At 32.2% G+C, this 27,325-nt stretch overlaps 1 protein-coding gene across 2 annotated transcripts in view; it reads right to left on the bottom strand.

The window, feature by feature from the left end:
- Positions 1–1,550: 1,550 nt before the first annotated feature.
- LOC127720280 (uncharacterized) overlaps positions 1,551–27,325 on the bottom strand; it is a 123,714-nt gene continuing 97,939 nt past the window's right edge. For both annotated transcript variants that reach the window (XM_052226791.1, XM_052226789.1), the window contains exons 9-17: positions 26,974–27,138; positions 26,220–26,298; positions 21,942–22,030; positions 21,409–21,492; positions 15,717–18,371; positions 14,338–14,568; positions 13,556–13,752; positions 8,270–8,503; positions 1,551–7,857 (exon numbers count right to left, since the gene is read on the bottom strand). In XM_052226791.1, coding sequence (XP_052082751.1) covers positions 6,990–7,857; positions 8,270–8,503; positions 13,556–13,752; positions 14,338–14,568; positions 15,717–18,371; positions 21,409–21,492; positions 21,942–22,030; positions 26,220–26,298; positions 26,974–27,138 — 4,602 coding nt within the window. In that variant the 3' untranslated portion in view covers positions 1,551–6,989. The remainder of the gene's footprint in view (positions 7,858–8,269; positions 8,504–13,555; positions 13,753–14,337; positions 14,569–15,716; positions 18,372–21,408; positions 21,493–21,941; positions 22,031–26,219; positions 26,299–26,973; positions 27,139–27,325) is intronic.

The following is a 27,325-nucleotide window of genomic DNA, read 5'->3' as shown; positions in this document are numbered from 1 at the left end:
TTTGTGTTTAAAATTATGGCTGGGTTGAATTGACCTATGTAATACAATGAAAAGCTGTTAAATAATAGTTACTATTCATACATAACTGAAAGTGCAATATAACCAGTATTTTATCCTCACTACCGCATATATGTAAAAGAACTTCTCATACTATAAGATTCAAAATTCTGCATGTAAGAAAGTAAGGGTTTTTGACCAAACAAGAATATTTCACTATGGAAAAGAAGGGATAATGGTGTTATAATTCTTGACACACAATCCAAAAGCAATATTGACAGCTTAATGGCCACTTATTGTTCATTTCCCTGTGAATAGAATTTTTATATAAATGCTGATTTTGTTTTTCATGTATTTGTTTCATAAGGGAGCTACCATTTGATTTTTATGGGGGGGCTAGGATGAAAAATGTTGTCTGCAATTTGTTTAGCTGTAATCTCTGTCCTGCCTTTTTATTTTTCACTCTATTCGGTCCTGCCTTTTTTTTTTAGTTTATCCTGACTTTTTTTTACCTAAATTGTCGTCCTGGTTTTTTTTTTTTGCAAGTGTCTCATCATGCCTTTTTTTTTACTCAAAACTCCTGTCCGGCCTATTTTTTTCAAATTTCATCCTAGCCCCCCCATAAAAATCCTAGGATGAAAAATTTTGTCCTGCTTTTTTTTTAGTTGTAATCTCTGTCCTGCCTTTTTATTTTTTACTCTATTCGGTCCTGCCTTTTTTTTACTAGTTTATCCTGAATATTTTTACACAAATTGTCATCCTTCCTTTTTTTTTACCAAGTTGCTCATCCTGCTCTTTTTTTTACTCAAAACTCCTGTCCTGCCTTTTTTTTCAAATTTCATCTTAGCCGCCCCCCCCCCCCCCCCCCATAATGGTAGCTCCCTAAAGTTCACGAACATTATCTATTTCATGCAATGACTAACTTCGTTCACTGTTCTTGATTCTGGCTAAGAAGATAGCTTAGACATCATGCATCACATCATATAAAGTGATTGATTGATTGTTGGTGTTTAACACCACTTTCAGTAAATTTGACTCTATAACGGCAGTTTTTGTTTTGGTTGGAGAAGCTGGATTAACCTGAGAGAACTACGACCTTTAACAGGAATGCTGGCAATCATTGTCAATTAAAATTAGAATCAAGCACACCATGCCAAAGTAGGTTACAATCGTAGTGTTGACACATTTATAAGTAAAACAAACTTCAATTAAAACAGATGATTAAATACATTTTCACAACCATTTTCACAACCATCATCTATCAAAAACTTACTGAAATATCAATCAACCCAACATCTCAAATAACAAATCTAAATTTAGAGGTTAACACAGTTTCAACAAAAGACAGGCATCCATGCAATATTTCTAGCTCTTAATCCCCTTGCCAAATTTTATGCTATAGACTGATATAATTTCTTTGGTAGCAACATTTCCTGTTTTATGAAATGATAAATATAGAGTATACCATAACAATTTGTGCATAATCAATATCGATCAATATTCCCCACATCCTTTTGCATCACAGGAAATCAGGAAAACATTTGTTTCACTGGTTGAAACAACCAGTGAAACTCTGGTGAAAGTCATGTGTCGTCTTTTGCAATATTTTCAGGGAAAAACCTGCTTTCCTCCATCAAAAATATTGATAATATTTAGTCTCAATTTTCTTATACTCTGACAAACAAATTTTACTTTAAAAAAAGCTGGCAAAACTGCATTTTTTCATCTTCTTCTCTTTTTTCCCAAAATGTGCTGAACAAGTTATACAATATTCACAGTAAAAGAATTTTTCAACGGAACAAATTATACAATTACTAAAAGAAAGATAAATTTGTAGTTTTAAAAGTAAAACAAACTACACCAAACAATAAACAAACAATGAATCCATAGTACAGGGATGACCCACTCGCACTATCATTTTCTATGTTCAGTGGACCGTGAAATTGGGGTTCAAACTCTAATATGGCATTAAAATAAAAAAGATCATATCATCGGGAACATGTGTACTAAGTTTCAAATTGATTAGCCTTCAACTTCATCAAAAACTACCTTGACCAAAGACTTCAACCAAAAACTTTAACCTGAAGCCGGACAGACAGACAAACGAACGATCGGACGAACGAACGGACGCACAGACCGAAAAACATAATGCTCCTAGGTAGGGCATAAAAATAAAATATAAGAACATGAACAAAATATAAGTGTGGCAAAAATAATGTAACTGTTAAGAATGGAAAACAATTTTTTACAGCTGTTGAACAAGAGTAGGACCAGCTGGTTGTCCTTAATCAATCTTAAACAGTGTTTAACCCCGCCGCATTTTTGCGCCTGTCCAAAGTCAGGAGCCTCTAGCCTTTGTTAGTCTTGTATGTTTTTTAATTTTAGTTCATTTACATGTTTTTGAGTTTAGGGTGACGTCCATTTCGCTGCGTTGAAGACCCATTGGTGGCCTTCAGCTGTTGTGTGCTCTTTAGTCAGGTTGTTGTCTCTTTGACATATTCCCCATTTCCATTCTCAATTTTATATCAAATGCTTTCAAAGTGTGATATTGTTTTACTTCAGTCTGAATTAATGTTTAAATGCATTTTAAGGGTCTCTTTCCTTGTGGAAAACATTGACATCCTAAAAAGTCCTAAAAAGAACAAATAATTGTTATTGAAATATGCATTTTGGATACCATAAACAACTTTAAAAAAAATAAGTCAGTCCATATATGTGGCAAATGTTTTTTGACAAAATTGAGGCTATTTAATTATTATGTTTTATGCAAATTTGCAAATCACTGTGAATCATATTAAAGTTTGATTGGATTTGTTAATGCCAGATATTTTTTCATATATTTTAAGCAAAAGTTATGAGGATTTCTGAACTCAAATTTTCAGTATTTCAGTATTTGAAGGCAAATATCACCTCCTTGCAAACATTTCCTGCAACCAATAAAAGTTCAGATTGCTGGTGAATTATTTGTAAAAATACTGATACTTTATTCAGTAATACTAGATCTATCTGAGTTCTAATGAAGCACTTTCTTATAAATTAGCTTTTGTATTTTCAGAATTTTTGCCAGCGTTAATTATTGCAATTTTTAAACAATGAACAAAAATGCTAGTTTAATTATCGCAATTTTAGAAATCATTTAATTCAAACAATGCTATCAAACAATGTGTTGTCACTGTTGTGACATTGTTTTCTAACCTTTGACCATTGAACGAAGTACCATGGTCACAAATTTGGCTTGTGATTTTTGTTTTTATATTAAGAAAACTAAATTTTGAAACAATATTCATCTCTTTAGACATAATGTGCCTTTGATCTTTTTTATTATTTTTAGAAATTATTTCAAACAAGATTCCTAGCATGGCAATGGACAAAAATTGAGCTGCACTGTGCCTTCAGGCTTAAATTTCGAAAGTTATAATGACAACTTGACCTGTAACTGTTTTAGAATTTCTGAATGCCCAGCTTTAGCTTAAAGATATCAGAATCATTGCATTTCATGACATTTATCTTGCTCTTGGTGACTAGCTTTTAATTATTAGTAAGATCCATATGTAATCCAGAAAATAAAAAAAAATACCTGAATTATATGGCACGATCTTTGACTAGTTTAGAACTCAAATCATAGTAAAGTTTTATAATGACTTATAACAGATAAACAAAATTGTATTAGCATAAAAATCAAAATTTTGTAAATAGAATATTGTAAATTCTTAAATTATACAATAAATAATGCAACAGCTGAAAATGAACAAATAAATCAGCTCAACTAAAATAAAATGTTTATTCTAGAACATCTACACACAAGTATGCTGATGGCTCTCAGTACTATATGTTCTATATAATTATACAGTACTCAACTAGTTGCATCTTTTATGTTTATAAAAAACATGTTGTCAATATTTCAGTATTTCAATTATTTGCAAGCCTGTAAACTTTGACAAATGCTTGTTTTCTTTAATGAAAAAAATTATTTTCCATGACAAAATGTAAACCATGTGGCAATTAGCAGAATATGAAAATATATATATAATGTTCTACAACAAGTAAAATAGAGGAAAAAAATTACCTTTATCAATTTCCCTCTTATAAGAATTAAAAATGATCTACACATAATGTTTTCTTTTAAAGAAAAAAAACATGATTCCATAAATCTATGAAATAATGTCATGCATCCAGTAACAGTACAAAAATCACTTAATCTATATGTAGATAATTCATAATTTCATATTCATAGTATGATGTGCAATAATAAATCAAAAATGATAAAAAAAATTATCTTTTTATAAAATGTGGTGAAATTATGACACAGCAACCCAACAAGTTTATAAGACAACATTATTATGATCATTTAAAGGTAAACTTCAATAAAATGCACAAAACCAATCTGCTTTAGGTAATTGTTTAACAACAAAAAATGCCCAGAAAAGTAATTTCAAAAGAATTTAAAAGAAATGTGATATGCAATAACTAAGACTATTAGAGCAAGAATATGCAATCTAAATTTATATCAAAGACCTTATCATGTCACACAAGATGCCTGTAAACAGTATCATGGTAAATATGGTGGTGATTCAAAGTGGAAAGTTTATTTCCTATGGAAAAGGCCTATTAAGAAATTCAATAAATATAGTTATGGTACAGTACATTGTAAAATCAGGAGGTCCTCGTAAGTGATGTCTTAACCAATTAGGATGCCTAAAACAGTTACAGCCTTATAATTCAATGCTATTTCTTAGCTATTCTATAGTTAAAAAACAATCAAGAAAATCAAATAACATTTACTTGTGTTAAAAAATCAAAACAACACTTCAAATAATTTCATATGTCTGAAGCGCTTTTCAGGAAACCTCGATGAAATTAAACAAAAGAAATGGAACTCTTTGTTAGAGAAGGTAAAAAAGCAAAATTTGAATCATTTACATCGGTTTCTATGGGCTTACAAAGTTTAGTAAAAGTGCATAATTTAGGATTTTATGCATTATATATACGTGTTTTTACTTTAATTATAGTATGGAGCTTCAAGATATTTGTAAATTTTTAAATTATAGACAAATTTTTATAAAACAGTCAATTGTGGCAGGTTCAAATCCTAGTGGATCTTTTATGTGCATAGGCGTAAATTCTACCGAAAAAAATTCCACAGAAAGATAATAGATTGATCTTTCTAAAGCATTAATTTGCATCTTTGCCCCCGGCGATAGTTTTTTTGGAAAAAAATCCAAAAATGAGCAATAATTGCATCGAAAAGAGAAAGTCGAGTGCACCTTTTTATGTTCAGGCGTGTTTGAGTTTAACTTTTCTGTCTTAAAACGGATAAAGCAAAAATATTTGATACATCACCTCGCTTCAGATTCTATTATTTTTATATATTTAGGCTACAGGTTGATTTAATATTTAGTAACATTGAAAATTCACAGTACTTAAAATGAAATATATGGGTCAAGTGAAATACTTTTCTAATGAGTAATAACAACAGAGTAGGTGTGTTCGAATAACAAAATTTTACTAAAAGTACTTGACGACAGACTTTACAACTGGATCTTAAAAATGCATAACTTTAAAAAAAACTTCATTTTTTGTGCATGTTATCTAGGGTTATTAGTCTTCAACCTCTGAATTTTTTTAGTCTGCCCTTCCACGAAATATTTAATTAGAATTTTTTTAAATGTTTTTGAACTTTCGAAAATTCCACCTGACAACCAATCAGACAATAGTTTTAAGTTGACTGAATGCAGAAAAGTACATTAATTGATGCTCAATAGCTAATAGATACATTTGTCTTTTAAAATACAACTGGCATATAAGGATCGTAATGGTGCTATGTGGATAAACTTATCGGTTTTCAAGAGCTAAAATGACAGCGTGTCATCCCTACAATGGCTTTCATTTTTACGATTGTAAAAATTGACTGGCGTAATGGGGAGATAATTTTGACGAATTAGAATCCTGAGTGAACAAGAGTTAAGTGGAATCACCACTTTGCAGATCTTCAATTATCTTGTATTTATTCTAAAACTTGAAACACTAAGAGAGAGCTTAGCTGATGAACTTATATCCATATATTCAATTGTATGGATAAAAAAAGATCATTTATTTAAGATTTTACTATTATAGACTGCAAAAGTTTATGTATATAGTATCTCAAATTTGACTTGATTATCTAACTTTGAAAGCTAGAGACTAATAAATGATTACATTTGTAATAATTGTGATCATTGAAATAAAAAAAAATATTAACATAAATAAGGAAGGGGATGTCCTTAAAACCTGACAAAATCAAACCTTAGACTATATCAACCAATACAATGAATGGGAAAAGAATGGAAAACAAAAGTCATATTTCTGACTTAATTGGTACAGGTATTTTCCGAGGCCAAATTGGTGATGGGTTAAACCAGGTTTTATAGCTAGCTTAACCTTCATCTTGTATGACAGTTGTTAATGGTGTAATGTGTCAAAATTAAGCAATCGAAATTTTTAAAGTATCTTTTTTATTTTTTTCAGATTTATTTTGTTTTGCTATCCTTAAATGACAATCTCATCTAAATTGGTAATTTAAATATGAAAGTAAATCAAAACAAACATAAAATTTTCTTGATAATATTTTAGTTGATTTTAAAAATACATTGATGACTAACATTTTAAACAGAATGTAATAAATTATAAAATAAGTTCTCCAATTATTTCAGATATCGATTATGGCTTGAAATCAAATCTGATTAAAAACAGCTAAGAATACAAAAAAAGGTAAGAATATGCAACTTGATAATTTCTGTTACCTTGCAGTTGATTAATATTATTTTCATTCATATGTATATACAAATATTGAAAATTAAGGAGACAGTTTAAAATTCCTTTACAAATGAACATAAATTAAATTCCTCCACCTTTGACAATCAAATCATTACTTGGAATTCTACTGAGCTCATTAAAACATGTATCTAGCAGAATTTTCCCACAAAATTGGTGTTTCAAGAAAGTATATAAAATCATTACAAGATAACACAATCTTTATCCTGTTTTCTACTTGTGTTTGTGTAGTTCTGTGATGAAGATGGTTGATTACCGGATGAACTTGAATTATTCCCCATACTTGATGCTGAATTAGAAACAGGATTATATCTTGATGAAGTCCCTGAACTGCTTCCACTTGGCGAGTTTGATGCTGAAATAGAATTAGTATTAAATCTAGTTGCAGTTCCAAAACTGGTTCCTCCTGAGGAGTAGGCAGTAGAACTTGTTGAATGCATACTTGATTGTACTGGTTTCTGTGCAACTCCTAAACTAGTTCCTCCTGATGAGTAGGCAGAACTTACTGAAGGCATTCTTTGATGAATTGGTTGCTGAGAAGTTCCTGTTGATGATGGATAGGATGATACTGAAGTATGTGTTGTCCCTGAAGAAATTCTTCTCAGACCATAATCCTTCTCTCTGTAGTTGATAAGGTATTCTGGGTAACTTTGACTCCTGTCAAAAATGACAAAAATTTTTGGATCTACTGGGTGGTCAACACAAGAATCATACAGTTTATGACTCTGCCCTGGAATTTCTGGTGGTCTGCGATACTTTGAGCTACCTGCTGTAAATTTTCCAACTAAAACTTTGGCCCTGAACATGTATCTGTCACCAAAATCTGATGATGCCTTTGTGTAACTATGACTATAAATTGCATCTCTCGCAAAATATGATCCCTCTCCAAAAACTGTTGCGTTTTTACCACTTTTTCGAAAATCAAAGTTGTTTATGCATATGCCTCTGCAAACGTCTAGAGAATCTGTTCCATGAAACAGAGTTCTTTCATCTATTGATGAAAATGTGGGATTATCTTTCTCTGCATCAGCATGCATGTGTTTCTTCTTGCTGTAAAAAAAAGCATAAACATGATAAAAGTAGGCAAACATTTTCCAGGTAATAAATGTATCAGGATGGCTTTTTTTTTATACTTTGGACATTTTATCTTGATGTGATTGCCTTCATCATGAAAAACAATCAAAATTACAAGCATAACGTATTTCTATAGCACTACCACAATGGTCTTGTGGTGGGATGCTTAGTTTAGAGTCATACATGTAGCTGTATATAACATACACATTCCGTAAAGTTTTTGTTCAGATGATTAAAAATTGTGACTAAGAATATAGTTCTATATTTCTAGTGAATTAATAAAACAGACTCCAAAACAGACATTTTCTTTTTTAAAGTAACTTAATAAATATCAAAAATTTACACACAGAAATAACCTCAACCTGACCGTAATTTTAACAAAACTTACGTCTCAAACTCTGACCACAGTTTCCTGCTCTGGACTCTATAAATAGATCTGACTTCATATTTTCCTATATTCATGGTCTTCTGGAATGAACTCAGAACATCGTTATATTCGCTGGTAAATGAAGAGACTATTTCAACCAATTCAAACTCGTTAGAAAGATCCCATGGATAAAAATGTGCTGGTTTAGAATCTTCACCATAGAGTTCAATTGCTTTACTTATAATTTTCTTTGGACTGAAATAGAAAATTATCATCATTTTAATTTATTTGCAAGCCATTCTTTAAAACTAACATTAAAACATGTATACATTTATAAAGGTAACCTATAAAATTGAGAATGGAAATGGGGAATGTGTCAAAGAGACAACAACCCGACCATAGAGCAGACAACAGCCGAAGGCCACCAATGGGTCTTCAATGCAGCGAGAAACTCCCGCACCCGGAGGCGTCCTTCAGCTGGCCCCTAAACAAATATGTATACTAGTTCAGTGATAATGGACGTCATACTAAACTCCAAATTATACACAAGAAACTAAAATTAAAAATGATACAAGACTAACAAAGGCCAGAGGCTCCTGACTTGGGACAGGCTCAAAAATGCGGCGGGGTTAAACATGTTTTTTGAGATCTCAACCCTCCTCCTATACCTCTAGCCAATGTAGAAAAAACAAACGTACAACAGTACGCACAGTAAAACTCAGTTTAAGAGAAGTCCGAGTCCGATGTCAGAATAGGAAACAAAAGAAAATAAACAAAATGACAATAATACATAAATAACAACAGACTACTAGCAGTTACTGACATGCCAGCTCAAGACCTCAATTAAACTGATTGAAAGATTATGTCTTCATCATATGAATATCAGGCACAATCCCTCCTGTTAGGGGTTTAGTATTATACCGTCATAAAAAATATGAGAAGAACATAACCCGTGTCATGCCAACAACTGGTTTTAGAATAAATATGTTTAATTCCGATGCAAAGACCCTATAAGTGAATCAATATTAAACCAAAATATGCAATCTTTAATGACCTGACAACAGTATCGTAACTATATCCCTTCTTAATAAGTCTGTTTAAAGGTTTTGTTAGCTTTTGAGGTGAATATTGACATTTTTGTGCTTTGTAAAGAATATTACCATAAAAGATTGGATGTGAAATACCCTAACGTATAAGATGTCTGCATGTTGAGTATACATATAGCTAGGAATCAGAAAAATCTGACCATAAAGTGAGGTAACATTTAAATTGAGGGTCAAAATGCATGGGTTTAACTAAAGCGGGACAATAATAGGGTTGGTTACCTGACAAGTTTTTCACTAAAAAGAGGTGACTTTTAAAGCAGGTTTGAATTTATTTTGTTCCCTGAAGTATACATAGTTTTAAGGAGGATAATTCAAACACCCCCCAACCCCCTTAACTCTTAATGTTCTTGTGCTTGTACCAAGTCAGGTACCAACATCAGTGGTTGACAGTAGTGTTAACATTTAATCTGAATGATTTTTGGCATTGAGGGATTTTGATATCCATGGCATATCTTTGAAAGTCAGTTTTATTTATTCACAACTTTTGCATGTATTTTGTTTTTGTTTATTTGTGGTGCTTGGTTGACATTAAATTAACCCTCTTTTTATATCATTCATATAAAAAAATAAGAAGTTTTACCAAATAGAAGTCATTTTAAAATTGATTTGAAACTCTCCTTGTGATGATTGTGGACCTAACAAATTGCCACTGATAATGTTTAAAGTTTTTTAAAGATGCACACCGGTAATGACTTGTATGTTTATATATAAGGTCTGCAATTATAAAGTCTATAACTTCAACCCCTCAATAAACTCAACCCTTGAGGTTGAATTTCAACCCCCCCCCCCCTTTTTCTTAGACCTGGATTTAAAAACAATCTTAAAAAATGTCTTTTATCTTTATATTGTGTGTTGTTAAAAATCATTGCCTGTTTGACACAATATTTTGGCCTACATCTGGAATTGTTAAAAATAATTCTGTAAACAAGACCTTGAAAGTTGATGTTTCACATTTATTCTCTGAAAAGCTAAATAGGCAACCCTTTTCTATGTTCTTTAGCAAAGTATTTTTAAACAAGAGGCTGTCAGAGTGACAGCAAACCGGATTTTCCTGCAGATGTCGAACCCTGATCAGTTGAGCAAGTATGCACACAACATTTAAGCTTAAAACAGCTCTGAATTTGGATTGAGATTGAATATTTGATACAGCATATGTTTGTGACACATAATTATAATGAATGTGGTCAAAGAACTGAAAAATTTGAAATTGGACATTAACCTATTATGGTCCAATATCCAAAATCTAAGTAAATTGATAGAATCAGCATATCAAAGAACCCCAAAAATTCAATTTTTGATGAAATACTTGAATGAATAAAACTATTTCTGTTCAAAGGGAAATAACTCAAACTCAAACTTATTTACACGAACCAGTAATGTAAATCTAAAATTAGATATGATTTAATCACTAACAAAATAGTTCTCTAAAAAATAAGATATGATGTTTTCAAATTATAATCAAATATACAGTCGAACCTCATTGTGTCGAAGTCGAAGGGACCGGACCAAAGTATTCGACTCATCCGAGGTTCGACATATCAGAGGTCAAGTGTGTCATCATAAATTTTGAATGCATGAAATACGGTATGAGATTTGTGTAAACTAGATCCAATAAACAGTGTGCCTTTTTTCGATATAACACTTTATGATTGTGTATTCAATCTCCATTTTGATCCTTCGTAATAATTAAACAGAAAAGTACAGATACAAATCATGCACAAATAAAATCAAAAATCTACACAAATATTTACAAAGGTCAGTCACTATAAATTATGAAATCACTCGCGGTACCAAATAAGTTCTGAATGGTCTCTGATGAGGTCGTCTGCTTTACATTAAATTATCATGAATTAATTATAATTGTCCTAATTCTTTTATTTATTGTAATTAATGAGTTTTAAATCTAAAGATTCATTTAATCTCGGCTTGGGTCATTTAAATTCGTTTCGTTTTTATCTCGGGTGAAAAATGTTCAACACACTAACATTCCGCTTGAACGATCAACAAAGGTGTTAATTATCGGTCACCATAAACATGTCATTTTAACTGTTATACAAACAAATATGTTTACTCAGCTTTAATCTCTTTTGAAAATGATTAGGTTACATAAGAAATACATCCGATTTGAATTTTTATCATTAGGTCTGCATCTTTCGAAAATTCTTACTTTCGAACTTCGAGACATCGGGGTCAATTTACATTAATTTTACTTCGACGGGACTATAAAATTTACTCGACTTAACCGAGTATTCGAATCAACCGAGTTCGACTCATCAGAGGTAATTATGCATTGAACAAACGGGAATTTTACCAGGACCGAGAAATTACTTCGACTCATCCGAGATTTCGACACAACGGAGTTCGACACAACGAGGTTCGACTGTACTTAATAGTTCCCAATATTTTTTCTTTCATTTGTCACAAACTAATATAGATCTGCAACTTATCTATCAATGTCAACAACTTTATCTACACAATGTAATGTAACTAAATATATCCTTTAATAAAAATAGATTATTATCTAATGAAAATGATATTTACAAATCTGGACCCACAAACAGGATCAAGTAAAAATTTAACATTAATGCACACAACAATAAAATGCTTCGCTGAGTGCAGCTGGATACGACCCCAGTCCAACCCTGAACAGTGGGGACAAAAATGGACACAATATTCGGGCTTGATACAGGTCTGAATTTGGATTTTAATTAAATATTTGACACATAATAGGTTTCTGACACAGAATAACTGTAGTCAAAGAACTTAGAATTGGTTATGTGATTTGAATTTATATTCACAATTTTTTGCTTTTGTGCAATACACTATGCTGTTGCGAATTGACCCCCCCCCCCTTTTTTTGCAAAAAAAAAATAATATTTGAAGAAATTTTCTTTTTAATTTCTGAAATCTGAAATGAGAAAAGATTGCCCCCCCCCCCCCCCTTTTCAAAAAAAAAATTCTTTCCCTCAAGATATGGTCATAATCTCAATTCAAATTTCCAATGGAGTTTGCAACCATAATTACCAATTTAAATACATCATAAAAGTCTTAAAATAAAAAAAGACATACATAATCATGGCTAAAATTAATATTCCTTTAATAGTAACTTCTAAAAATAAATTGACAGCTAATCACCTAAAGACAATACAACATTTCTTTATACATAATTTAAAAGAAGTGTAAGGGAGGTAAATCCAAACATACACAAACTTGTACTTTAAATGTGTTTGGATTACCTCCCTTACACTGTTTTTAAATTGTCCATTAACCAGGAAACCCTTGTTTTTCCCCCTTTTTTGCCCCTAATTCCTAAACGGTTTGAGCCATAACCCCCCAAAGCCTATCCTAACCATCCCTTTGTGGTATGGAAACTTGTGGTATAATTTCAAAGAGATCCATACACCGTTCCACAAGTTATTGTCTGGAAACTAGAAAAATGCTTATTTGGGCCCCTTTTTGGCCCCTAATTCCTAAACTGTTAAGACTATAACCCCCAAAATCAATCCCATTTACTAAAGTTATTGTCGATGACGACGTGATACCAATATTCTACCGCAAAATTTTTTGCGGTCGTATAAAAATAAAATACTATATAACAACTGTGACATCTACCTTCAAAACACACATGACTTCAAAAAAAATAGTTATACAGAAATTTTTGACAACTCCTGACTAATCAATTGAACAGATATAATCATTGATAGACTATCTATACAAAAACTTATTAATTTCTGTTCAAAGGGCAATAACTCCATCACATAATAAGTAAAATTTTTAATTTCTGAAATGGTCCAAAATTCAAGAAGAGGAAAATCTAAAGTCGTGAAAATTGAACTTGACCTTCATTTAGTCACAGGAAGCAACATATCTAAATTGAAAAAATTCATCAAAGCGTTTTCATGTAAATGAACGGACACTGTTTGGCAGCCGCCCGTCAGACCGCCAGCCTGCCCGCCCGCCCGCTGTACATCCCAAAATCAATAACCGATTTTTCCTTTGAAAATCCAGTTAAAAATCCATAATTTTTGACACAAGTGTCTAAGGTATGATTCATTTTTTTTAATGGAAATTTGTTGAACATTGATGGCAATGGGTTTGTCTTCTGGAGAAATTCCCTTCAACCCTGAAGTTTTTGATCACTATTGCTCTAAATGTTATGCCTTTATTCCTTTTTGCTACAGTTTGATCAGATGACACTTACTATTTTTTCTTTTGAAGATCTTCTTTGGAAACAAACGATGGACGTCTAATGAGCACTCTAGTTGTTCCATATTCCAAGTTAACCTGTTCCATTGAGTTGAAGGATAATCGATACTTTTGTTTATAGTTTTCTCTTGAAAATAAGTATGTCTTCTGTTTTTTCAGAAATTTCACCTCTAATGTGTAAGTCTGTAAATCCTACAATAAAGAATACATGAATAAGTTTAGATATAAGAAACAGAAAGAATAACAATTAATCAATCATCCGGAAACTTAAAATTCTATTATCAATAAAATATAGATTTCTTTCAAAATTGTATTTTTGATGGTTTTTGTCTCATATGCATGACCTTGATTTCTGACCTCTGATCTTTATATTGTTCATGTCCAAATCAACAAATACTACACAGAGACTGAGAAGAGTTTGTCCAAATAACTCTATATAATGCAGCTTCACATCTGACTTGACAGACAGAGAAGAGCAATAATTTCACAAACAGGGTTATGTTTACTGGTAGATTGATGAAAACGGATGTAAGTTGACTGATTTTATTTCTTAAAAAACTGTAAAGTATGATTGATTCAGTTCACTGTTTAAGAACTCAAGCAACAGTCAAGGAAAGATTAAGGAGCAATCAATGTATTTACCATTTTCCCCCTTTCCCCTTTATATAAACTCAACTGTTCCAAAACGAAAAACCTAATTGTCTAATCAAAGACGGATATTAAAAATAGAATTTTCCACGAAATCAGATCTTCTTTGGGCAAGGTGTTATTACTTACTGTATCATAACATAACCAAATACCATAGTCATTTTTCCAATACCATCTCCATTGTGTCAGATAACAATCTACAGCCATATATCTCTCGCCAAAGGATGGAGTACTAAGACGTCTAACATCAACCCTATTAGTACCACTACCAGTAGTATCAAAAACAATCCCATACATATGTTCATCTACAATCTCAAAGCTTATATGAACTGTACATATGTTTCCAGAATAGACAATATCCTTTGAAGAGAAAAAAATTATTTAATGAATATAATTAACAACATACATTAAATACAAAAATATTCTTACTAAATGTTTTGACAGAATGTTTTCTGATCGGTTTTCCTCAAAACAATATGACCCAGCGGGTGTTCTACATAACTCTAGTCTATATATGAGTATTGGAAGTTGTAATTTTATAGGTTTGTAAAAGGTTTGATCGTGCACACAATTGTAGTATGAAGCGCTTCAGCACTTCATACAAAATGTGCTTTGGTCAACCCTTTATCATGTTTATACCCCAATTAAATTACAAAAAGAAGCATTCAATTCTTATAATAACATTTTTAAGCTACATCGTTATATCACATTTTTCATTTGTTTTCCTATGCATTGTTGTGATGTTGTCATGGGAAGCTCGTGCTGTCGGGAATGTTAAATTCTATTGGAAAATAAAATGCTTAATATAGTGACATATTAAAGTGACTTATCCCTACCTCTCAGTAAACTAATCAATTCAGGTGGTACCAAACACCCTGACTAAAATTAATTTGGCTCGTTTAATTTTCATAAAATTTTGACAAAATATTCACTTTTACCCTATGACAAAAATATAAAAATTTCAAAAAACTTTTACCACACACTTTATCGGAAAAATTTCATTGGATATATAGCAGTTTAACAAACACTAATTTTGATCATTCAGAAGCTTAATATTTCCTTAACAACAACATTCAGCTGATTTTTACAGAGTTATCTCCCTGAAGTGTTAAGTACCACCTTAAGTTGATGTTGATTGAAACAAACTACAATTGATATAAAAAAAAAATCTAATAGCAATGAAAGAGCTGCAACACTAAAAGTCAAGTCACAAGAAACCCTGATATTATGTAAAGACTGAATTTTGATAGATCTTGCTTTGTCATTTCACAAAAAGAATGAGTGGTATAGAATAATCAAAAGCTAAGTGAACACATAATATTGTGCATGTCTTCATTATTAGTATGGCTGAATCATTAAGCCATCAGCATAACTGTTACATGTACAAAGAAAAATGTCTATGCTAATACATTATAAATGTAACATCTGCATATCAATGGTATACATAAAGTAATTTATATAATTTTGCATAAATTTGATTCAGTCTCTAAAGCGTACCAAGTACTAACCTTAATATGTACATTCTGTTCAAGTGAGCAATAGGCATTTTCTATCTTAAAGTTGTCTTTCGGAAGAAATGACACCCATTCACTATCCATCTTCACCTGCCACAAGTATGGGACACCATTCGTTAAATGTAAATCTGAACATACAGAGCTTGGGCATTCTTTCTTCGTTAGTGCTAAACAGATGTGTTTCTTCCCTGCAGCTTCTGTCAAAAGACTATCATCTGATTCTGGGGTATCCTCAGTGACTGTAATTTCACTAGACAATGAAAATCTTATTCCCATTTTTTCCTGTATTGTTGGTTGATTTCCAATAAACTTGGACTCTGATGTTGAAAGATGTTTAAACCTTCTTCTCCCATCTGTCTGATGTTGATAAGTTGTAGATTTAATGGTTTCTTCTCTAGAAAGGTCATCCACTGAAAAATCTTCTGTATTAACCTGTTCTTTGAGGTTCTCCAAATTAGGAGGCACATAAATCATTCTTTTCAAATTATCTTCCTTCTGATTGGCTAGATGGCAAGATGTTAACACCCATCTACTATGAGAATCTGAAAATGAGTGGTTATACCTACAATCATCACCTCTGTCACATTTACCAAAGAAATGATTTTTACAGTAATGAAGATATGGACAGGCTTCCTCTTTATTCTCTGTGTCTTTACAACCACCATGTTCATATATATAATGAGGGCATAATCTTGGAAATTTCCAGTTCAGTAAGACAATTATATCAGAGTCTGTAAAATCTTCAAGTCCATATTTTTCTTTAATTCTAACATTCAGAGCTGAAGCAAAGTCATGAGAAAAGCTGCAATGTTGTCTTCTACAATTCCCTCTCACAAAATTCCTACATATATGGAAGAAGTTACAGTTCTGATTGTCACATATTGTTGGTTTTGAAGGATTAAAAAAGTGCTTGCAAATATTCAGGTCCTTGTAAAAAGGACCAATGTAAACAATTTCTGGGCCATCTCTGTAAATATGAAATTTTCTTGATCTAGTATTAAACCATTCCTTCATTCGAACACAATATGGAAATAATGAATTAGCTGTACAGACAAAAAGACCAAAACTACAACCACTCCCAAATGTCTGAACTAAGAATTTGAGCACCTCCATTTCATTTATTTTATCTAGTGCTTCTTCTTTGAGTGGTTTCTCTTTCATTTTTTTACTTTCCACCTGAACTTTAGCCTTTGGTGTATCTTCTAGTAAGGCATTAAATTTTGCTAATGATTTTGTAACATCTTCACCTGTTGAAAACTTTTCATCAAAACCACTGGATAAGTGGAGGTACTCAACTTCCATAATTTCTACATCTGAATTTATATTTTCATCTGAATCATCTGTCATCTGATGTTTGTGTTGATGATGATGTCTTTGTCCTGATCCTCCTCTAGTCCTACTTCCTTTCCTCTCTCTTACGCCAATTCCTCTGATTGAAGAATTTGAATCTTTTCTCGTTCTTTCGGTATAAGTTTTCCCAGATTGTGTATGAGAATTTCCACAAGAGTGAGAAAGACTATCATCATGTATCCATTCATCACTATCCTCATAACCTTCTCTTCGACCTTGATGCCTTTTATTGGTCCTGTCTTCTCTATATTTTGGAAAAGATGCTTCGTCTGAACTTGTTCCAGTATCTTTGGCTCTAGGTTTGTTCCTAGTATCTTTATGTCTCACTCCACCACTACTTTGTTCAAAAGCAATACTTCTAACATTATCATCTACCTCTATTTGTTTAGATTGAGAAGTTCCAGCAATAAAATCATCATACTTTCCACATCCACCCTCTTTCTCTTGATTTACCCTAGCCAGATGTACACTTTGACCCTCATTTGGCTGATTATCTCCACTCTTCTGCCTTCCTCTATATCTACCTCCTCTTCCTCTACTTCTTGGTCTATTACCATTCCATCTACCTCTATTTGGTTGCCGGTGAACTGGATTGTGTTGTTCACTATTGATGGAAGTACATGAATGTGTGTCATCTGATGAATTCTCAGAATCTGCAATCAACTCTCTTGTTTTAAAATCACTGAGATATCCTTCATTTCTTACGTTAGTTCTGACATCATGCTGAATGACATTCGATATCCTATTAATTTGATTTTGTGCGTTTTCCGCTTGTTGGTTAATATTTCCTCCCCTATGATCTCCACTAAATCTACTTCCTCTCCCTCTCCTGCCTCCTCTTCCTGAACTATTACCATTCCATCTGCCTCTATTTTGTTGTTGGTGATGAGGATTTTGCAGTTCACTATTGATGGAAGCAGAAGAATGTTTTTCATCTGAAGACTCTCCAGAATTTGAAGGCAATTCTTTGGATAAAGAATCATGTAGATATCTATCATTTCTTCCAGTAGTAGTTCTGACATCTTGCTGAATGACATTTGATCTCATATTATTTTGATTTTGTGTGTTTTCAGCTTGTTGTCGATTATTTCTTCCCCTCTGACTTCCTCTCAATCTACTACCTCTCCCTCCCCTGCCTCCTCTTCCTGCTCTATTCCCTCTCCCTCTGTTTGGTAAGTCCAGTTGACTACAGATTTGCTCTATTTGTTCAATGCCGATAAAATCAGAAGAATTTTCATCATCTGACAATACTTCACTCCTTTCAGTATCTTCAACACCTCTTTTGCTATTGAAGGTGTTCTAAAAAATAAAGAGAACTGAATATATATCTCTGGAATTGCATTAAAACCCATAAAAAACATTGAAAAACATTGAAAACAAGAAAGTTAAAATATAATTGTACTGAAAATCTTTTAATGTTATATACATCAGTTAGGCAGGAACCAAATTTCAAGCATACAAAATAAAGCATTCATCAAAAACAAAAACAAAGGTCTATATCATATATATATAAAAAGTTCCACCCTGTCAATAGTCTAAAAGAGGGACGAAAGATACCGGAGGGACAGTCAAACTCATAGATAGAAAACAAACTGACAACGCCATGGCCAAAAATAAAAAGACAAACAGACAAATAATAGTACAGATGATACAACATAGAAAACTAAAGACTAAGCAACACGAACCCCACCAAAAACTTGGGGTGATCTCAGGTGCTCCGGAAGGATAAGCAGATCCTGCTCCACATGTGGCACCCGTCGTTTTGCTCATGTTATTACAAATCCGGTAAATAGTCTAATTCGGTAGGTCACATTCGTGAAAAGGGAAGGGTATTGTAGTTTATCTAATATGATTTGTTGATACACTTAACAAAAGCAATCATAAATCTGCTGTCAACAGATTCCTTAATGGAAGAAAAATCATTTGGATATAGACAAATACAGCCAATAATGATATATTAAGGTACAGGGGTCACCACACTTCAGAATTATAGGGAGAAGTGACTTCTCCCTGGCAGCCAAACAGGGAGAAGTGAAGACCCAACAGGGAGACTTCTAGGAGAAGTGAAGCTCCAACAGGGAGACTTCAAGGAAATTTGAAGGATCGCGTTTTTATTTTTTTTAGAATAAAATTTTCTAGGAACCTAAACCTTTTGTTATTTTTCAAAGCATTTTTGCATGACAACTGCTAAGGTGGTATGTCCTTGCCTTGCCATGCTTGTGGTCTGAATTACATATGTACCTATGTATGCAAATTGTTAAAAGAAAAAAATATCCTAAGGACCATAAGAGCTACGGTTGTACAGCTAGGTCTGAATGAATTGAAGATTTGACATTGGTATTCCCGGGCTTGTATTTCCTATCATGATTTCCTTGATAGAGGATTGCTGCTCACAAGGAAGCTATCAAACCAAGAGTTCCAAAAGGTGAAGTTGAAATCATCCCTTCGTAAATTTTACGGACCCCATCACAAATTGGTTGACCGTTATGGAATAACCGTTTCACAGATGATATCGGATATGTTCCTTATGTCATAACTACAATACCCTTCCCTTTTCACGAATGTGACCTACCGAATTCGACTATTTACTGGATTTGTAATAACATAAGCAACACGATGGGTGCCACATGTGGAGCAGGATCTGCTTACCCTTCTGGAACACCTGAGATCACCCCCAGTTTTTGGTGGGGTTCGTGTTGCTTAGTCTTTAGTTTTCTATGTTGTGTCATCTGTTCTATTATTTGTCTGTTTGTCTTGTTATTTTTGGCCATGGCGTTGTCAAGTTTGACTGTCCCTCTGGTATCTTTCGTCCCTCTTTTATGCTGCATCTCAAAGATTTTTTCCAACAAAAGTATGTTTTGAATTGCTTACAATTGTGACTTATAAAATTAAATCAAGAACCCTTTCAAAAACAAAATAATAATCTATTGATAAGTAAGTTAAAATATCTTGAATACAGTTTCACTGTCTTTCTTTGCTAAGCTCAAAATTAAAAATAATATATTTGTTTTTTATATAATTTTTAATAGGAATTCAGAAAGAAAAACTGTTTGTCACTTGTTGAAAACGTAAAGTAATACTCTATTAATTTCAAATCATGTGCAATTGTTTGCGGTATTTTCATGGATAAGACCTTTTCCCAGCATCAAGTTGCTGTTGGAAATGCATATTAATGATTCTAGAACACTTCATAAGTGTTTAAATACGACAAAATCACAAAAAGAAACATCGGAAAAGTTGTATTTTTCATTACCGGAAATTGAATAAGTACTTGAAAATTGTAAACAAATACGGTGCGAGACCCGTCAAAAATTCGTACATAATATTTTACTAAAATAAGTGACTTTGGAAGTAAAATAGTGACGTCCTTTTGCAAATTAATTATATAGTATTCATCAAAATATTGTATAAAGGACCTTTAGCTGAAACAAAGTACATGTAGCAGTCTGTCACACCAAATCCTGAACAAAAAACCGACTACGTTTTGTAGTTTATAAATAGATTTTCTGGTTCCAGGCTGACTACTAAACTTTCTACGTACATAAAAATACAACTGGTTTCCAGTTAAAATTATGCATCATTTGAAAAGAAATGAGAAATTTTTAATGCAGCATCAAATTTTTATCTAGTATCAGTAAATATGATAATCAAAATTAAAACTGCATATTCATATGGATTAGGTAAATGATAAGATTTTTGAAAAGATAAAAGGGCGCCATCTACATTTTTCAATAACAAAGATGGCGGACAATAAACAAACATCGCAAAATCAAGTTTTTTCTTGTTTCTGGCTTATAGAACATCCTGTCAAGCAATTTTAATGTTGAAGTATAATATCGCGAACAAATCAGTTCTGAATTCGGGTAAAACATGTTTTTTATTTCTTCAACTGTCGGGTCGTTTCCATTTGGATCGAGAATTTCTCAAAAATCATGAGGCGACATTGGGGAATTTTATTGAAAATAGAGGGCGACATAAACTTCTCCCTGGAGCTTCTCTAGAGCGAAGTGGCGAGTCGTAGAGTACAAAAATATTCCAGATTCAAACAATACATATTATGTTTACATAGAAAATAAGTTTATAACTTTGATCTTTTCCTGACATAGGTGTATAAACATTTCACTGGCTAGCATATATAGGCCTCACTGTGACTTTGAGATGAAGAACAGCAATAAGAGCACTGTTCCTTTTATATTATTGGCATTATGTGTCTAGTGATTCTGTGTCATGAATTAATACACCATATCCTTTCTTTTTCATTATACATGTATCACATTTTTATATATTTATAAAGCACAAGGAGATAGTTCTTAAATGATATATTTGAATTAATTACCTTCAGAGCATCCAATTTAAAATTCAGCAACATTTTTGCATTTTTTATGGATTCTGGTGTACCGATTATATTGAAGACAACACCCTACAACAAATCAAGAAATCGTGTAATATTTTATTTTAGTACTTATCATGGATACCAAGTTTTACGTTGGCAAAGTTTAAAGTGCAATACAGTTATCTCCATTCTAAAGCAAAATAAATAAAATATTTGATTTTAGTTATTGTTTGTTTCTTGTCTTAGACACCATAACAGTCTGACATCATAGCTACACTACCAGCAGAAGTTTTAAGGCTATGTGAACAGTACAGAATTTAATAAAATTTGACAAAGAGGTTATTGTCACATTGTGTCAGGTGAGAAATGTAAATATTTTGTTCATCATTGAAAACTCAAACACTGATAAATTTACAAATTCAAAATGACAGCTACTATTAAATACAGAATTAACCCCTCATAATATATAATGTAGTCCAATCAAAATTCTCAATACAAATAAATTAAATTAGAATTAGAATGCCTGATAAACTTACATCTGGTTCAGTTTGCCTGATAATTCTGTCTACCATTGATTTATTTATGATCTCATCTATTGCTTGTCCAGCCTTGCCAATTATACGCCCTAAAATATATCGCATTACTTTAATATGGTGATACTCATGAAGTGATTTGGAACAATTTAAATAAGTTAATTACTTTTGGCTTCATTAAAGACTGTAATAATAATATAAATTTATTTGGCCGAAAACATAAATCTTTACATATAACCGGTACATGTCATTACAATAATATAAAGAACAAATACCAATACATATACAAATACTAATACTTATTCAGTTATAGCTAGGAAAATACATTTAATGGCGGGCCAAAAAAATTAAATATCCGCCGCATAAGTCACTGATGCAAAATATGCACAAAAAAAAAATAAAAAATAAAATAAAAAAAATTAAAAAAAAAAAAATATTTTTCAAACAATATAAAAAGTTAGGGAAGGTGGGAAAATTTTTCAATCTTATTACTCTAAAGAATTCTAACGTAATGACTAGGAAAAACAATTCACTTTAAAACTAAAAGGTGGAGTGAACACAAATCAAAATCAGTTAAGCGAGAATATCAAACGATCGGCCAAAAGGGAGTAACTAGAACATATTTTGCATCGTAATTACAAGTTTTTTAGAAAAAACAAACCCATCTGCAATTTCTACATTTTTCCTTTGGTCCTACTGCCTAATATTTGTTATGATCATAGACAGGACTTGATACTCGAAAATATTAGGCAATGACATCATGTATCAGTGCAGCAATGTTGCGTGTTCATGTTCATCTACGTCAATTTATCAATGAAATACTTCATTCATACATCCGAACAACTATCACAACGTTTTGTACAAGTAAATGTAGTTTTACTAATTAATAAATTTTAGTTCATAGTTCTGCTCTTTGGTCGGGTTGTTGTCTCTTTGACACATTCCCCGTTTCCATTCACAATTCTATTAATATTACAAAAACAAAAACTTATGGCCAGGGATACCTGATGAGGATAGGCCTAGGTCCATACGACCTTAACTGAAACACCTTTTATATTTTAAGGAACACAGACTCAGCTCTGCGATTCTTTTCTAAAAATACACACACTATTTTAATAACAAGCACATGTGAGTTTCTTTTAAAAGTACAAAAATAAATACTGACAAAAGTATTCATTATCAAACAAAAAATTATTATCTTACATTGAGTAATTAAGAAATAAGGAGATATGGTATAATTGCCAATGAGACAACTATCCACAAAAGTTCAAATGAAGTGGATGTAAGCAATTATAGGCAACTGTACAGCCTTCAACAATGAGAAAAACCCATACCATATAGTTGGCTATAAAAGGCCCTGACATGTAAAATATGAAACAATTCAATTGAAAAAACTAACGGCCTAATTTATAACAAAACAATTTACGAAAAAACAAATATGACAGACATGAACCAACGACAACACTGAACTACAGGCTCCTGACTTGGGACAGGCACATAAAGAATGTGGCGTGGTTAAACATGTTTGTGAGCGCTCAACCCTCCCCTAACCTGGGACAGTGGTGTCACAGCACAACATAAGAACAAACTATAAAAAACAGTTGAAAAGGGCTTAACTCATCAGATTGATACAAAGCAGAAAAACATCAAACAAAAACACAGACCGGACTCGGCAGTGTATTTATACATCCCTCATCCTAAACCAATTCTAGATAACTCTAAATACATAAACATAGAAAATGGTAATTTTATAGATATGAGGGTGTAAGCCCGATTGGGTGTATCTAATTTACACCAAGATATAATTGTCAATGCTGAATGAGTGTTTTCAATAATTTAGGAGGGGGTCTTTTAGAGATTTCACCATATGTTATTGAAAAGCATGATTAATGCAGGGCATCAAATTCCATTTAACGACATCTTGGTGTAAATAATTATAATCTTTTTTGTAAGTTAAGTCTATGTGTGTGTTTGTTTCAACAAATAAACTTTTTAAAAAGATTGTGGGCCTGTTTGGCAGTTGATGCTTTTACGCAAAACCATTGACTGAATTTCCATTGTTCTGATTCTGTCTGTATTTGTACTAAAGTTAGATCGGTCACTGCGAATATTGATAAAGAAAGAACAAAGTAAGTCTTTATGCATCACTTTACGTTCATCATCAAGAGCATAGTTGTCATATTTTATGATGCAGGTAAGAAGACTTTCCCACATTGATGACTTACTTTCAGTAAGGCCATAATATTTTAAATCGTTTACAAATTCTTTTTTCACACCATAAGGGATTTGTCTCGTGTGCTGACGGCCTAAGGTCAACATCACAAAGCGGTGTTGCCTTTTGTTTGTATGCATTGCTTCACTAATTATTGATAGATTTGCCCCAGTCTTTCCCCCTTGACTCTACTCACAAGGCTTTGCTGTACAAGATAGGAGATCACAACCATTATCTTTAATATGTTTATTAATAAATAAAAGTACTGCTGCAACATAGTTGCAATGCGCCAATGCTGAAGCAGGATAAGTGCAGCTTGCATCAAGAACAGCTACACTGACATTTGATAGATTCACATGTACATTCCTTTGTTCCTTTTTCATTGATGCATCAACTTTAGCTTTCAAAAAGTAATAACATGTACAACTTTTAACTGTGTCCATGATATTGGATGTGTCCATGATATTGGAGACACTGCCACTTTTAATGCTTTAAGGTTTTTAAGTCATATGTGACAAATCAGTGTCCCCTTTTGTCCCATATCGATTTATCAAGACTACTGTGAATTTCTAGAAGGTATAATCTTTTACATGTTATATTTGACCATTGTTGAAATTTTGTGGAATCAGATTGTTAGGAATTGTTTCCAGGCTAAAACAGGGGGAAGTGTAGGGTTTCTTTTATTCTCATCAGAAATGTTTTCACTGTCTTTTTGTTTTTTATATCGTACCATTTACAACCATCGACGCTGAATTCAATATGGTGTGCCTTTCTGCTAGCTGCAGAACCGTAGCTCTTATGGTCCTTACGATATCTTTTTTGTCAATTTGCGGTCCACAAACTCTATGATCCGTAAATTGTCAAAAAATTATCACCAGGATAAGAGTTCGGTTCCACAGCTAAATTTACACCGGCTACTGTAAATTCTGAAATTATTGCGATGTTTTTATTATTGCGAAAAATGCGACAGGGTTATAATCGCAATAATTTAAACTCGCATTTTGAAATTTTTTATATGAATTAAACAGGATTTTTCTCAATATCGCAAAAATTTAAATCGCATTTTAGTCTAAAATGACAAAATCGCAATAATAAATGCACGCAATAATTTCTGAATTTACAGTATATTACATCTTTACATGTGTAATAATTAGGAGTATAAAATATGTTTCTCCAGAGACATATATACAAGTATATATATATGTCTCTGGTTTCTCTAACAATAAAATGGTAGTTTCTTTCCTTATATTCGTAGTTTTATATCATTCATTTGATTTATTTTAGATGAATGAATTTTTCTTTTATTTTACCTATCGAGAAGTTTAAGTTTTATAAACACCACACAAGTGCGAAATGTAAACAACGGATTGTGTGTGTGTTTGCATATGATTTCCATAATTGTCACTGTGTCAATGAAAAAGGTGTGTCATTTAAATGTCAACTGCAAATCAAAGCCTGGTGACAAAGTTCACCTTCCGATATTTAAAGGATTGACTATTTGTAGCTCAGGTAAAACATGTCAACAAAAGAAATGGGTGTATCGTAACAGGTGACTCGCCTTTGTAGAAGTTCTGATCGTTTTCCAGAAGTTTTAATACCACGGCACTGTATCCATCTCTTCAGTTGGACATTTCCACAGTTTCAAAATCATTTAAATGTATTTTTGTCCCAGGAATGTCTTCATCAGTTAAATTTATTTTCATAAAATCTTGAGTGGATGCCATTGTTATTACTGATTTGTTTGCATGAGGTGCGGTCATGTGACTGATATATGCATATTCAATACTAATTAGTGACGTATCTACCGATCTTTGCTATTGGACATGATTATTCAATCTAAAAGAACAAATATCTGTATAATTGGAAAGAAATATATTTAAGAATTAAATGATTCTCTTTGCAGTTTTATTTGGGTATGCAAGTGTTTACCCAAAAACAATTTTTGAGAATAAAAAAAATGTGAACAGGGTTATCATTTTCCCCCAACATAGACAACTTCAAAAAGGGGGGCCCTTGGTTGTAAACTTATGCCAATTATATATATTTAAATATCTTTAAGAAAAAGTTACCTGCTAAATTGTGTGGTACTGTTAGTTGCTCTTTCTTGAACTCCAACAAACCTCTAGCTTGTTTAACTGCTTCTGGGGACTTCAATGACAAAGGACAAATTTAAATATCTGTATCTAAAAGATGGTCAAAAGTTATCAGGATGAAAGTGAAAATGACCTCTGACTTGTTGATAGTGTTAATAATATGTGATTCAATGGTATAAATTCCAACTTAGTGTATTTTTCATCAATCTAGCTGTCTTTGTTTTTACAAATGCCATTTAATCAAAGGTAGTCAATTAAATAAATTCAGAAATTACTGTATGCAAGTTTTATTGCAACTGTTCATTGATGAATAAAAGTGTATAATTAATTAATGTTTTTTAGCACAATCTTGCATTAAAATAGTTCTATCATAAAATAAAATGCCATACTATATCCATCATATGTTTTGCAATAAAAGCATTAAAGACATGTTGTAAAATATACCCAATTATTGTTAGAAATGCCCAGCTCTTCATGAGGTCATACACCTGATGCTGAGCCTACTCCCAGTTAGAGTTCCAATTAATTTTGTACAGGTAAACAATTATGATATCAGTATTGTAGCTAACTGTTCATTATTGTCTGTATTTGAAAGTGATTAAGGACCATACAAATTTCGGTTAGATTTACGATCTATTTTACAAGGATTCAGAAAATTTACCTCTTAAAAATTTTCGCATATATATATATGATCCAAAAACAATATTTCACTATAATCAACAAACTTTACCTCACCACAAATTTTAAAAAGATATCCACCTTCACTTTCCACTTTAGTAACAGACCCAATGCCTTTCATACGTTCAGCTTTCTTGATGTTAGAACCTTTGGTACCAATGGCTAGTCCCATTAAATCTGACGAAACCATGAAAGTTTCTGTATGCTTGTGCTTTTTCTGCAAAAACAATAAAAAAATGTGCATTTCACATTTTTGCTATGTTTGTGGTAGTCATTTATTGCAAATTTACCCGAAATGCTTTGAACAAGACTGTTAAAAGGCAAAAAAAAAAAGGAAAATAAAAATTCTAAAGCCCAAACATCAAACAAAACTTGATGAAAAAATAACCAAATATTCAAGAAAC

The sequence above is a fragment of the Mytilus californianus genome, unplaced genomic scaffold (genome assembly GCF_021869535.1).
Source record: "Mytilus californianus isolate M0D057914Y unplaced genomic scaffold, xbMytCali1.0.p SCAF_11, whole genome shotgun sequence".
NCBI lineage: Eukaryota > Metazoa > Mollusca > Bivalvia > Mytilida > Mytilidae > Mytilus > Mytilus californianus.
This window is presented reverse-complemented; position numbering and strand designations above follow the sequence as displayed.